Genomic DNA, 15,131 nt, shown 5'->3' with positions numbered 1-15,131 from the left:
CTCTCAGACTGTCATCTCCAGCTCCAAACAGGGGGAGGAGACAACATACCGCCGACTGCATAAAACAAAGACGCTGATTGGATGAAGCGATGTAAGGAATCTTGTCTGAACCAATCAGAAACGTTGCTACGTCGGCGGAATGTGGCACATGAACACTACGTTTGAATTATTACTATTCATGATACATTTGTATCAAGAAACCAGAATTAATCACGAGCTTTGGAAGAAAAAACATACATATATAGATGGTTTTATTTTTCTAACTTTTTTTTCATTAGACAACATTTTGATTTATTAAACTTAAAATTCAACATGTATTTGTTATCCTACTATCCAATTCAAGAATGTGTACAACAGCCCAATGACGTATCCATTATTGGGAATTAATGGGCACCTCGCAGCCAATCAGAATCGAGTATTCACCCAGACTATGGTATAAGTCAACAGCTAAGGATTTAGATGTCTTTTGACCCCACTATTACTTATTTGTAATATCATAAATGTATAAATTATAGTAGTACTGATTATCAAGGAAGTTTACACCTAATGTTGTAACTTAGAAAAGTAGTTTCCACAGCATTTATGGCAAAAATAACTGTTAAAAACACAAGCTAATATACACTGGTTTCCTAACTTTTTAAAATTCAGTATGATACAGATACTTTTTGTTATAATTTAACCAAACTGATACAAATGTTGATTCTTTCCTAAATGGGTATGTGTGGGTGTGTCAAAATAATAGTTATGTCTACAAAAAAAGAAGCTGTCATATACTGAAACAGGCTACTTTTATTTTAAAAATATGATAAACCTTGTGAAACATTTTGCAGTGTGTCTGTTTTGGAATTTGGAAAGTCACAGGCGTGATCACAAACTGCATTTGTCTTTGTCAGACAAGACACTAAAATCTGTCACAACCACACACTTTATATTCCTTGCAAGGAAGTGCAGAAATTTACAACAAAACACGTTCCAATATGTTTATCCTAATGGGGTTTGACACATTTTCTTTTATGTCTAAATTAGTTTATGAAACATTGATTTGGGGGTTTAGACCTTTAAATATTATTTTTTATCAAGGTGAAGAAAAACTGATTCAAATTCAAAACATTTTGTAACAGAATAGTGTTACTTTTAAATGCATCTTCATTACTTCAATAGAGTGATACTCAGTAGTACTTTTACTAATATTCACCACTGGTTTGTGTTATCTAATATACATTGAAGATATTTTTTCTACAATCCTGCTAAACATTTACTGTTTAAGGAACTTAAGACCTACATCCCTGTTTATATCGATACATAAATGCCCCCTAAATCAATCTGAGACAAAAGCATATGACATACAAGCATATGTTTTTGGTACACCTTGAATTACTCCCTTTCCTTTATAAATAAAAAGAGTAAATTATTTTTTATCATAGAGGATAATAAAAACAACAACTTTCACAAACAGCAGGTACAGAATAATCAGGATTATTTTTATTAATTCATCTTCAGTTTCAATAATATCATTACAGAAAAAAACATCCTCTTCATTATATTTATACAGTAGTAGTAGAATGCTGTGTCATTGCTTCATTACAAGTGCTGGTCATAGTTTATAGTGTGTGCAGTGTGACACTGAGTTCAGTCCAGTGTTACGAATCACTCAGTACAAAGGCAGTTTAACAATAACCTGCTTCTTCTTACTCAAATGGATCTATCTGGGTTTGATTGGTTCTCCTTGGGCGGGTGCAGGACGTGTTCTGATGCTGCGTTCATGTCAAAACAGATTTCCCATAAATATGAACTTCTGAAACGCATATTTAAATCATTTTTTTAAATAGGATATGGGTCTTTAACCTTTAAAATGCTGTTAAAAATCCACTTCCACTTTGTCCTATATGACTTGAACGCAGCATGAGCCACTGATAGATAGATATATGGTGCATTTGAGGTAACTGGGAAGTTTCTGACATCTGAGCCAGCGGATTAAATGAGAAGACAGTGTTGGTACCAAAAGCCTGGACTTTGAACAATCTTCTTACGCACCGATAATCGCCTCAACAACAGTTATAAACAAATCATTTAGTCAGATCTGAAGACTCCGCCCAGGTGCTGCACCTCTGCTCTCACGCCTGGAAGTGACACCTGCCCAAAGAGAAAGACACACCCCCCTTTTATGGGCATGCAAGAGTGGAGGAGGAGGGGGGAGGAAAAGAGAGAGATGATAGGGGAGGGAGGAAGTGAGGGTGTAGAGGAAGACCGTATCAGGAGAGGGGTCAAAGCTCAGAAGTTCTGATTTGTGCTGCATTCAGGTGACAAAGGAAAGGTAGTAGAAATGAGCTTCTGATCTGGAGGTTAACTCTGGCGGTAATTAAGGATCATGAGCAGCAACTGACTTCTAGAAATGACATCAATTTTGTCATATTGGAGACTTTATGTACCGATAATTTCAAATAGGTACCAGTTTTTCCAATATGACCTGAATGCAGCATTTGACCGTGTGGGTTTGTTTGGCACTGATCACACTGACAGGAAGAATCAGAGGAGCTAGAGGAGTTAAGGTATGGTGCATTGGTGAATGCTTGGGAATCACAGATTGCATTTGATGCATTTAAATGGTCCTTGTTAATCGGTAAACAATTTAAGTTTGGTGTTTAATCAGCAGGATGCTAATTAGCCTACTAGCTTGTTAATGCTAACAGTAAACTCAGCCTAAGTTTTCTATATTTCTCAGTGTTGCTCTGACTACGTACAGCACATTGAGACAGAAGCAGTCAAATGATTTCGATTCTTTGACTCTAACAAGCACCTTTACACTGCCATGGTAGAAACACACCAGTTGTGTAGTTTACGAGCACCTGAACACAACACCCTGCTTTCAAGTGATGTCGGGTTGGAAGTTTTTTCACAGCTCACTCAAGTAGCTCTTTCGTTCGTGCTTGTTTATTTGAAATAAGATGAAGACGTACGATTGGCCAAACCGAAGCCGTCTAAGTAAAGTCAATAATCTTTGGCTACTAAAAGTATAAAGCTAATGTTATTCTACATTTTCTTACTATCAACAAATCCCATCAAAGGACCCAAACCAACAGAGGCTTCTAACTTGTATTTAGTGTTTTCTTGGTGCCATAGAGCTCCATTGTGTTCCAAAAACGTATGAAAACATGTTCCTTCCTTTATTACCTTGAATTTGCTCAAAAAGCACTCTGAATTCTGTCAGTCAAATTGGATTTAGCTGGTCAAAATTTAGTTTCGAGTATTCATTTCAAACTCCTATGATCAGCCTACATGAGTTTTACCTGTATGACGCCTGTTTTTACACAGCTTTCCATTTGAGCAAACTGTCGGCCGGAAAATAAAACATTTCCAGCCGACTACTTTCTTTCTATTTCTAGTCTTGGCATCATCATTTTTTACTTAGTTAGCATGTTAGCTAAAGTTAGCACCAGCTCAGCTTGGAGACTCTGGAGACACTGAATAAAGCCGTCTCATGTTAAAAATTAGTGTTTCTACTGGTTTTAATTCATTTGATTTGGAAAAGAAGAGACCTCTGTGCATAGACGGCCTCCTGGTAAAAACCTTATGGGTGATAAACGCAGAAGAAGACCTAACCTACAACTAGCTATGCTCATACAACTAGCGGCTAGCGGCAGCTCAGCTTGCAGCCCCTCCTGTCGTCCCGTGTCTGTCAATGAAAATCTGAGAAACACAGATTTTAACGTGAAGCTGCTTTATTTAGTGTTTTAAACGGGCTGCAATGCTGCTGCACAACTATGGCTCTGTGTACATGGACACAGCTTAAAAAATACATTGTAGCAGAGATTCAACTCAACAGATTATTCAAATTTGAGTGGAAAGTCTTCATTATTTTGACTCAATCCAACAAACAGGCTCACACTTCTCGAAATATTTACCAAACCATCAAAGTGCGACTGAAAGTAGTCCCTAAAAATGTACTCCCCCCCATTTGACTAAAGCTTGCTAAAAACTAGAGTGCAGAGCTGTTTGAGGAGCAATGGATACTTATGACCAATTTTGAAGGAATAGTTTTATACTTTGGCAGACAGTCATTTATTTAAGACAGTTAAATAAGAAGATTGACCCAGACAAAACTTTTCCATCTTTTCCTCAAACTTCTTTCTCAACACAGAAGACAAAGCTTTAGCTAGCAGCTAATTAGCTTAGGTTAGCTTGGCATAAAGACTGGAAACAAGAAGAAACAGCTAGCTTGACTCTACTAGCACCTAAAGCTCATTCATTGACACATTTTATCTCCTGTCCATAATCAGCTCAAAAACTGCTGTTGCTGTTTCAAGTCATTAAATGGGATCTGGACAAAAAGAAACGTATAAAACATCACAAGCATTATCCTCTGATAGTAGTAAAATATTGGAAATAGCACATTTACAAAAGAGCGCCTCAGTATTTCAGTTGTGTTTCACGGTGTAAACTATAAACAAACAGCACTTGAATGCAGGGTTAGAGTTGTACTAAAACTATCAGTGTCCATCTCTGATATGAAGTCATGTATTTTATAATAGCAATAATATTTGATGAAAGGACCAGTCCGGTCACTCACCACCTTTAAAAGTTTCATGGCTTATATTGAGAGTTATGATGAGTTTAGTGTCTCAGGATGGTTTGAAAGTGTAATAACTTTGAAATAATAAAAACAAACTTTTCTTTGTATTTTCTCTTTTTTCCCCAAAATGGGTCATTTTTTCTGCACTGGCACAAACTATATCAGCAGCTTTGATCAAAAGATATCTTTAAAAGTCTTCATATATATCTGTCAATACTGATGTGAGGGTCAGAGTGTTTCAGGAGCAGATGTAGTGGAAGTGCAGGGAGAGGGAATCAAGGAGTCTCTATATTGAAAAGAAGAAGAAGAGAGAAAGACGGGGAGAAAGAAGGGAAAGAAGGTGAGGAGGAGAGAAGGAGGGAGGGGAAAGTCTCTATATCTCTATATCTACCAGGGAAAAATGTCAAACGCACAAAGCAAATGAACAGGGGAGAAGAGGGCATGATTACTACTAAGATGATAATATTCAATCAGAACCATGATAATAATAATAATAAATAGAATATTAATTAAGAATATTAATAATCATTATCATCAGGATAATAATAATAATAATATTACAGAATAAATCTCATATTTCATATATTTTTTTCACATTTTTTTCTCCATTGAAATACAGTGATCTCCTCAGAGCAGACCAATGAGGACTCAGCCTGCGCTGGCTCCGATTGGCTGTTGCATATGACATCACAGCTAATGGCGACCAGGTAGACATGCATCACTTCCTGCCCCCGCCCGTTTCCTGTCCAGACAGGAAGTCCTGGCACTGCCATGGTAATCGGTAGCGAGTGACGTTGAAGTCTGGAGGGAAAGTTTTGATGCGTTTTATTCCTATGTTTTAAAATGGGTGTACCGTTTGTGTCCTGTGAATGAATGTACCTGCATCATAGCCGTCCGATGACCATGACGTCCACGACCTCTCCCTTGTGCAGCTCCACGTACTGCTCTGTTTTAGGAGGTAACATCAGCAGACCGTTGGCGCTACGCATTGACATTAGCCTGCTGGATACCTGGTTACCTGCAGGCAGAGACAATGACAGATGTGTGAGTCTGTGTGTGAGGAATGAGTGTGTGAAGAGCTTAGCCTATTAACCATGGTCTGGATGAATACTCACTTCTGATTGGTTTCAGGCTACCTTTTTTATTTTTTTTATTTAGCCTTTATTTAACCAGATTGTCCCAGTGAGATCAAAGATACCTTTTACAAGGGAGACCTGGCCACGAATAGCAGCAACAAGGTTTTAACAGTTAAAACGTATCAACATAAAAGCACATAGATCTATAGATAGATAGACACACAGACAGCCTGGACTCAATAGACTTTACCATTCTTTTAAACTCATTTAGTGGGACTATGTTTTGCAGTTTAAGTTCAGTTTGTAGATTGTTCCATGCAGTCGGAGCAGAGAGTCTCTGAAGAAGGCTCTCTTTCCCAATTCCGTTCTGACTTTGGGAACAACAAAGTGTAAAAAGTTCAGACAGCAGAGATGGTCATTTCCATCAATACGATTTAAATGAGAAGATAAAAAGGTGGGAATTTGACCAAGAAGAGCTTTGTAAATAAAAACATAAAGCAGGCCAATTCACTTTTGAGTACAAAAGGCAGTGGTGAGTAAGAGAGCCACAGTTTGTAATGAACCTCAGTGCCCCATGATACACGCTATCCAGAATATGAAAACATTGAGCAGAGGCATTCATGTACAATACATCACCTAATCAATCACAGGTAAAAAGGTAGACTCCACCAGTTTCTGTTTCGCATGGAAAGAAAAACGAGACTTGTTTCGAAAGTAAAATCCAAGTTAAAGCTTCAGCTTGTTTGTAACATACTGAATATGCTCCTTAAAAGACAAATGTTCATCAGTTAAAAACCCTAGATATTTAAAAGTAGATACCAACTCTATTTGTTGACCAATGCTTGTAACTATTTTTCCAGACAATGCTGATCTTACTGGTCTTGAAGATGTGAAAAACAAAAGTTTATTTTTTTCTGCATTTAGAACAAGTTGCAGCTGGCAAAGCAGTTCTTGTACTTTCTCAAATGCATGCTGAAGGTACTCAAAAGCTTTAGCAGGAGTTGATGCAAAGCAATAAATGACTGTAAGGTCAGAATAGAAATGAAAGGCTACATTTAGTATGTTAACTCCAAGGGAATGCCTAGGTCCAGTTCCAGTAAAACTGTCTATACAGTGTTCCAAGTTATTGTTCTGACTGTTGTTGCATTTATCTTCATATATACAAACTATAAATGTAACATTTAATGATCACATAGATGTATTTTTTGCACCAAAAAATGGTTTATAAAGGGGAAATACTGGTGTGTGTGCAGTAGGTGTGTTAGAAAATGTACAGGTCCGGAAAGAATAAAGAGACGATCAAAATGTTCCGTAAATCAGCATCTCTCTCTACATGTCATGGCCAGCCCTATCCAGATCTGAACCCCACTGAAAACTTCCTGAATGTGATCAAGAGGAAGATGGATGGTCACAAGCCATCGGACAAAGACGAGCTGCTCCAAGAGCGGCCTAACGTCACCCAGCAGCACTGTGACAGGCTGGAGGAGAGCATGCAGAGATACATGAACGCTGTTTTTAAAAGCCAGGTTATTCCACCAAATATAAATCTGTGAACTCTTCCTGAGTTAAAGCATCAGTATTCTGTTGTTTAACATAAACATGAACATGAACTTGTTTTGTTTGCATTATTCCAGCTCTGAAAAACATCTTGTTTGCATCTTTTTCTTAACCAGTCGTTATTTTCTGTAAATAAAAGACCTCAATGAGAATATTTTATTTTCAAGTAGGAGAAATGTTGTTTACACTAAAACAAAAGTTCATTTTACACAAACACAAACCTTTAAATAGAAGAACCACAGAAAAACTTGTTTATTGTAACTTTAAACTGTAAACTGTTTCTTTTTTTCCAGTTAATAGTTGACATACAAAAAGTCATGGCAGTGGTTAAATGTTCTTATTGTGATCACACCCACCACCACTACAGAGCAGCGTTGTTATCTAGCTTCAGCTATTTGGCTCTTCCTCTCCAATCAACTGAGACAGGAAGAAGTTAGCACATACTGCTAATGTAAACACAAAGAGCAACAGTTTAATCGTAACGTCTGTATCCTCATACATATCACATGTATGCAAATGTACAGTACTAGTGTGCAGTATGTGTGTGCTTACCTGTGCTTTGTGCCCAGGGCAGTGGCTCCTGGTGATGCCAGGTGAGAATACAGCGGTGGTACTCTGGTCTGGGATCCAGTTTAACGTCACAGGAAAGCTGAAAGGCACGCACAAAATATCAATAAAATACTGATTATTGATTTTATGTTGTCTAAAAACAGAAATTAAAGGTTTAATTGTATAAAAACATTGTTAATTGGATACATTGCTCCACCCTTTGGACACAGCCAGGCTAGCTGTTTCCCCTTGTACCAGTTTTTATTCTAAGCAAAGTATCTAAATATTACTTCAACAGATATTACATGTGACAAAGTATGACCATTAAGGAGCTTAAATACAAAATCTAATACTGTGAAACCTCAAATAATAGTCATTTCTGAGCATCACTGTAATTTCTGCTTCAATTATCATGTGTGTTGATTCTTTGTGTGTGTGTGTGTGTGTGTGTGTGTGTGTGTGTGTGTGTGTGTTTGTTTTACCCTAGCTTTAATAATGGTAGGTCTCGGGTCCAGTATGCCTTGCATCTTTCTCAGAGCAGGAATCACAAACAGGTTACACGTCACCACAGCAGACACTGGGTTACCTAGAAAACAACAAAACACAGTGTTGGTGGATAAGTGATATAATTTTCACTTATGGGCTGTCTCCATTAAACATGTTATTACTTTAATTTCTGTGTGTGTGTGTGTGTGTTTATGCTGTCAATGTCTGCTTCTTTACACCCATAAATCTATCTTTATCTTATTTTAGAGCACAGCCAAGAAAGTCGAGTAAATCTACTTATTGAGCACATTTTAACAAAGAGCTTTCAAAATGAATAAGAGGATGTACGTGAATCCTTGATAAAGCCAGAACATAAACAGAATTGCGCAAACAACACAGAAACAAATACAATCTGGTGACCAATCACTGACAAAGCCAGCACCTGGTCAGGCATGAATAGATGAGAGCAACTCATCCGGGTACTTTGCCCAAAAGTCGCAGCCCCGCCCCCTTTAGGGTGAAAGCAGTCCCTCTAATATGAATGGCAGGGATGGGTATCATTAAGATTTTAACGGTATTACTACTCTTATCGATACTTTAACAGTATTCTTATCATTGTTTTTGTTTTTAAGAGAAAAAAACGAAAGAAATGAAGAACTGAATTAAGATGTATTTTCTGAAATGTAAAATAAACAATTATTCACAGCAAAAGAAACAGCAATGTTTAGAACAGATCGCTATTATGGACTCCAATGTTGTGATGATGGAAATATAAAACTTATTTGGCTGGCTGGTGGTGGGCGGGGCTTATCAATTAACCCGGTTCATCACGTGTACTAAGTTTGTTGGGTAACAGTGTCCATTGAGAAGTGTGGAGCACGTCTCTGCCAGCATACGAAGCACTTTAGACAGCTGTTTGGACAGATCGCTCGTGTGTCCGCCCTTACAAGTAAGAGTGTTGTTGCACTTGTGGCAACGAGCATTGTCGGTATCGACTCTGGTGAAGTGTAACCACACTTTTGAACATTTAGTTCTCTTGTGTGTGTGCGCTGTAGCGTGTGTGAGAGAGAGCTAGCCCCGCCCCTCGCACACAGGCTACGTGAGAGAGATCTCTCTTCTGGATTGGGAATATGCATCATAGACAGATGTCTTAATCTTATTGCAAATTAGAAACGGTTGCAAGATAATGTTTTTGTCGCAATAATACACAGGAAATGTATTTTCTTTATTTCTCCAGTACCAAAAGCAGAACTGATAGCGTCGGAAGTTTATCAATACTGCAGTATTTCTTAATTCAGCCCCAGGGCCCGTTTAATACCGGGTTTCGCTACACATCCCTAATAAATGGCGGTAAATAGAAATCTTGATCTCGATTCATTAACTTAAAACAAGAATGCCGTACAGTACAGTCCAAAACAACAAACAACGACGTGGTTACTTCAAACAAATATAAGTTACCTGGCAGGGCGAAGATGAGTTTCCGTGCGCCATCAATGTCAGCCGTGGCAAAAGTAGTTGGAAGACTGAGGAGCAGAAACAAACAGGTCATTATTTTTCCTCTAGATCCGTGGTTCTCAACCTTTTAGACTCACGACCCCCAGGAGTAATCAAGTTTGTGTTTGCGTAGTAGTAGTAGAAGGAGAAGAAGTAGCAGTAACAAAAGTATTAGAAGTTAAAGCAGTAGTAGCAGTAGAAAAAGTATAGGTAGCAGAAGCAGAAGTAGTGGCAGTATTAGTAGTTGTAAAGCAGTAGTAGCAGAAGGTTAAGCAGAGAGATAAGAAGAAGCAGTACAAGAAGTAGGAGTAGTTAAAGCAGAAGTAGGAGAAGAAAAAGTAGCAGAAGCAGTAGCAAAAGTAGAAGCAGTAGTACTAGCGGTTGTTAAAGCAGTAGTAGGAGTAGAAAGAGTAGGAGTATCAGCAGCCATCTCACCCTGGCTTCATAAAGACTCGTCCAAAGTGAATCTGAGCATGAAGATCAATATCCAGCACCTGCTTCAGGTAGTCCTGATAAAAACACACAAACACACAGATAGACAACAATCATAGTGTCAAAATGAGATGATTAAAAGATAATCAAACCTGGAGGATAAACAGCAGGCAGCGGGATTAATGAAGGGTGTGAGGTTACCTTCTCTCCCATGGACACGCCCCCTGAGGTGATGATGACATCAGCACGACTGATTCCCTCATGGAGAGCTGACAGCAGGTCATCAGGGCTGCAAACACAAGCATGACACAGCAGTTTACTACAACAGCTGCTTTCTGTGGCTGAGGAGGAGCTTTGTCAAGTCTGAGAAGATAATCCCGTCCATGTCATCAGGGTTTAATTCGACTGGGCTTGAAATTCATGCATCATTATGGAAAGTCTGGCATTTTATGAAGTGATGGAAACAGTTCTCCGGAGCTGGGGATAAAAAGTTTGGATGCTTTGGCCTCTGCTGCTGTTTCACTCTCTCTCTCGTAAGTCTTAATTAAGTGTAGGATCAAAAGGTTGGAGAACTCTATTAACAGAGTCCCACCTTCAGATATTATTATTCGTAACAATCTCAGGCAGGCGTAAGCTGGATTTGTGCGTCTGCAGCTATATAAGGTGTAACTGCATCGTTTGGGGTAGAGTTTGTGTGAACAGACAAAATGTAAGCTAGGTAGAGTGTTTCTTTGTATAAAGCTTAAGTGCTCGTACTTGTCTCCCACTATGCCCAGGTTGATGGTGGGATATCCGTGTTCCTGGATGGTGGACAGCAGAGTGGAGCGGTTGGAGTCTCTGATTTTGCCCGGGTGGAGGTCGTCCTCTGGATTCAACAGCTACAGCAACAGGAAAAACATAAAGGAAATCATCCGACTTCTTGATTGAGATACAAAAACAAGCCCAAAGGATGAGTACTGTATTTCATCAAAAAGCAACCAGGGCCTTTTATAACTGCAGAACAGACCAGGCTCTTATAAGAGGCAGGTCTTTATTTCTTATCGTCTGTTTGATCAGTATATTCAGCCATCTTTTAGTACAAGGTCTTGTTTTTGATCTGCTCCAGTTTGCCCTGATGAGGTTACTGAATTACACTATCAGTACTAACTCAACACTTCTTGCATTTGTTTCAAATCAAAAGCCCTCTAGTGTAGATTAAAAGGTCATCTCAAACTTAAAATTTACAAAAATGTACAAATTGAGATTTACAATACTTCGCTCCTCTGATTACTACAGCCCAGCTCAGATCGATGATTCGCAACGCAACAAAACAGTTTTAGAATGTTGCAGAGAAAATTGCAGCGGTGTGAGCTGGTTAGTTGCACACAGACTCTGCAAGTCAGTGGGCTCTGATGAAGAGCTGCGCTAATGTGATATCAGACGGACTTTTGTTGTAGATTAGTAAATAAAAACTAGAAACTGGAGAGGTTTTTTTTTTGCAACGAGCAACAATAAAGTAGCAGCTTGATGTGTTTCACTTAATTTGCCTCACAATTGCACGTCCTGCGATGTGTCAATTGCAGTTGCGCACATTGCACTTGCGATTGTTAAACAATATATCGTGCAGCCCTAGTTGCACGGTTTCTATACAATACTTAAACTGTCACTACTGCCATCTTATGGCCCTTGTACAGTACTACAAAATACAGTAAATACAGCAAATTAGATGACACTATTGTTGAATTTCCTAAATTAAAGCAATGGGGAAAACATTATGCTTAGTGGGTGTAAACATAATATGAAAACCACAGGAAGTTTATCCTCTCTGTTTTCTTGAAAGCTTTATTTGAAGCTGGGTTTATTTGTTTGTGTCTGCCACGCCCTCAACCACTATCAGAGCCTGGCTTGTTCTGACTATTATTTGAAGGAATGCGTAGTTTTCATGTGTAATTGTGTTTGTACCTCGTTTCCAGTGGACATGACAGCCACTACAGGGAACTTGTGCACGCTGACCTCGGTCACTCCCACTGTAGCCAGTAGGCCGATCTCTGAGGGGCCCATGTGTGTTCCTTTAGCCAACACACACTCCCCTCGTCTGATGTCATGACCTATAGGCCTGTGAAGACACACAAACACATTACAATCATAGTAACCTTTCCAAAGCAGCTTTAATAATAGCAGGTTCAATATAAGTCAATTTGTGGTTGTTGTTTTACCTGATGTCCTGACCGGGTCGAGCCTGAACCATAATCCTCACCTCCAGCTCCTCTGTGCCCTGAAACAAGACAGACTGTCAATATAAACACATCCAGTGGTGAAGTAATGCCACCGATGAGCCCATAAGAAAGAATAAAATTGACTTACATCTTCAGACTCCCGCAGGAGCTCTGTATCTTCTACTTGGACCACAGCGTCGGCTCCACAGGGAATCGGAGCTCCAGTCGTCACCCTCATCACCTGACCTGGCATCACTGTATGGGTGGGCTGCACAGACATGCGCACATAAAAATGATTTCGTATTTCCAGGTGCTTTTGGAACAATGTACTTCAGCACATTCACTTCAGAAGTAAGTGTTTATATAAAATCCTCTTCAAACATATTTATATAAGCGTGCTTTCACCGGTTTGTCGTCTGAATGGTCTCTTCTCTGACTTTTTTTATTAGAAGGCATTCTCTTAACTCTTATTTCAGTTACTATTATTATTAAAGTTATTATTTAAGTATTTTATATTGTTTCATTCTATTTATTTGACCCTTTATTAAACTGTATGAACTCCTTTTGCTCAATGTTGTAGAACTTTAAACTGTTTACACATGATATCGTCACCGTGTACAATTTTATTTTGTCTACTCTGCACTTATGTATAATATGAAGCTTGTGTGAGGATAAGGTGAACAAAAAAATATATAAACACTATATCTATATATTTATATACATATATTTATGTAACAACTAAAGACAAAGTTAACATTTCTGTATGTAATCGTTAAATGCTGATGCTTTGTCACAGCTCCCTTTGTGTGTTTCAGACGTACGAGGCATTGTGAGAATCTGTTGCCTCCTTTCTAATATTTCTTACCCCCCTCCCTGTCACCTTATTTGGTGTTTACACGACATCACCTGACTTAGAGCAATTGCTCCAAATTTCTAATATTTCCTAACAATATTGGGTTTAGTAGAAAGCCCAGATGAGGCTCATGCAGACGCTAAAGGCCGCTAAAAAAACATCTACAATTTATATTGCATTAGTTATTATTGCATTATTAACAGTAAATAAGAGCTGTGATATTATTTTATATAATAATGAACTTTATTTATATAGCACTCTTCTTAAGAAAGTTACAAAGTGCTTGTACCGTATATGGCTATTTTAGTATAGCCATATACAGTACACAGTAATGCTATTGACAATGATATACATGGTGATATTTAGGAGCAGCTCTCACATTAGTGGCAGTACAGTTATTACTGAGGATGAGAAAAGGACTGGTGGTAGTCACAGTAGTAGCTGACAGAAGAAGCAGTCGTAAGTTAAAACTAGTAACACAGCTGAATAAGAGTTTCGTCATTAGCAGTGCAAGTGGTTGTACTGCTATGAGTAATATTAATAAGGGTACGTGGTCAGGTTATTCAGGGCTCTAACATTACTGTGTTAGTGTATTAGAGCTGACCTGTTGTCCAGCCTGTGATTCTCCCATGATGAAGCGATCTCCCGGGCCGTCAGCAGCTAAAGGTCAATGATAATGATGTTAATCAGGTTAACTATGGAAATGAGACCATGACTATTGATTGTTAAGAGGAATCCAAGAGGAGAGATTAAATACAGAAAACTGTGTGAAGATTTTTTCTCCTTAAATGATTCAATGTCAAACATGGCCATAACACAGTTGTTTATTGTTTTAATTCTTAGGGGTCAAAAAGATTCAAACCTTTCCCGAGGATAATGTAACAGACATTACAGCCAGTTTCACAGCTGCAGGCTGAAGAAATCTACTGGAGCAATTCCAAAACTTTACCCCCCAAAATATATAAAAATAAGACCCAGGTTTAAATAATGGTTTATGGACCCTGTTTTACATTTAAGTCCTCAACAAATTGATTATTATGATTAGTAATAGATAGTACAAGTGGTCTCACCTCGTACAGCGTAGCCATCTTTAACGGAGGCAGGAAACGGAGGAAGGTTGTCTTTGGCATAGATGTCCTGAGCGAGCACTCGACCCAAACCGTCTAAAGTAATAAACCAAAGTCAGGACAGTTTAAACAAATTTAATGAGAAAATATACAAAACTGAATTAACATTATTAATTACAACATTGCAAGATTACTTTTTACAAAGAAAGTGCAAACAAAATATACAATCTTATTAGGGCTGCATGATATTGGAAAAACATACATTGCGTTAACTTTTTGTTCTGTGATATTTAAAAAAAAATACAGGAATTATACCAGATAAACGCACTGTTTCCATTTTCATATTAACAATCATATTTTGTATTATTTGGGACTTTTAAGTCTATTTTCTCCTAACAAAACAGATCTCCTCTCCTACTTTTATCACTCTTGGTTGAGCGACTCTCACTGTCTTATGAAAGAGTAGAGAGAGTTCAGTTGGAGCGACACGTTTCTTTACAACATAAATACAAACAGACTTGTGGGCTCTAGTTGTCTTACTTTATAGTATGTCATCAACCATGTCTAACGGTGTTCAAATGTATGTTTAATCAGCGTGATCAGCTTTTAACTGGAGCTGTTGCCATGACAGATAATATTGGTGAGATGCTGCTAGGTACCGGTGCTGTAGCTAGCAGTAGCGGGCAGCCTAATGTTGCAGTTATGTTGATTGTTGCGAGGGTGGCGGCAACAATGGCGATCATGATGGTGCACATCCGTGATGAAGCGTTAGTAACAATCAAGTTAGCTTAAAACAGCAAAGAAAACAGCACTGCAGCACATTGTAAATAGGAGACGTTGTAACGGCTTGGA

At 38.4% G+C, this 15,131-nt stretch overlaps 1 protein-coding gene across 1 annotated transcript in view; it reads right to left on the bottom strand.

Moving 5' to 3' along the window:
- Nucleotides 1-1,464: 1,464 nt before the first annotated feature.
- gphna (gephyrin a) overlaps nt 1,465-15,131 on the bottom strand; it is a 29,951-nt gene continuing 16,284 nt past the window's right edge. The window contains exons 12-24 of the mRNA XM_069661410.1: nt 14,283-14,375; nt 13,817-13,872; nt 12,508-12,627; nt 12,360-12,418; nt 12,106-12,259; nt 10,921-11,042; nt 10,366-10,453; nt 10,168-10,241; nt 9,697-9,761; nt 8,235-8,338; nt 7,756-7,852; nt 5,450-5,588; nt 1,465-5,371 (exon numbers count right to left, since the gene is read on the bottom strand). Coding sequence (XP_069517511.1) covers nt 5,455-5,588; nt 7,756-7,852; nt 8,235-8,338; nt 9,697-9,761; nt 10,168-10,241; nt 10,366-10,453; nt 10,921-11,042; nt 12,106-12,259; nt 12,360-12,418; nt 12,508-12,627; nt 13,817-13,872; nt 14,283-14,375 — 1,166 coding nt within the window. The 3' untranslated portion in view covers nt 1,465-5,371; nt 5,450-5,454. The remainder of the gene's footprint in view (nt 5,372-5,449; nt 5,589-7,755; nt 7,853-8,234; nt 8,339-9,696; nt 9,762-10,167; nt 10,242-10,365; nt 10,454-10,920; nt 11,043-12,105; nt 12,260-12,359; nt 12,419-12,507; nt 12,628-13,816; nt 13,873-14,282; nt 14,376-15,131) is intronic.

The sequence above is a fragment of the Semicossyphus pulcher genome, unplaced genomic scaffold (assembly GCF_022749685.1).
Source record: "Semicossyphus pulcher isolate SPU_LCO1_2020_fin unplaced genomic scaffold, fSemPul1.0.p SCAF_14, whole genome shotgun sequence".
Taxonomy (NCBI): Eukaryota; Metazoa; Chordata; class Actinopteri; order Labriformes; family Labridae; genus Semicossyphus; species Semicossyphus pulcher.
The sequence above is the reverse complement of the archived record's forward strand: the minus strand, read 5'-3'. Positions and strand labels throughout refer to the sequence as shown.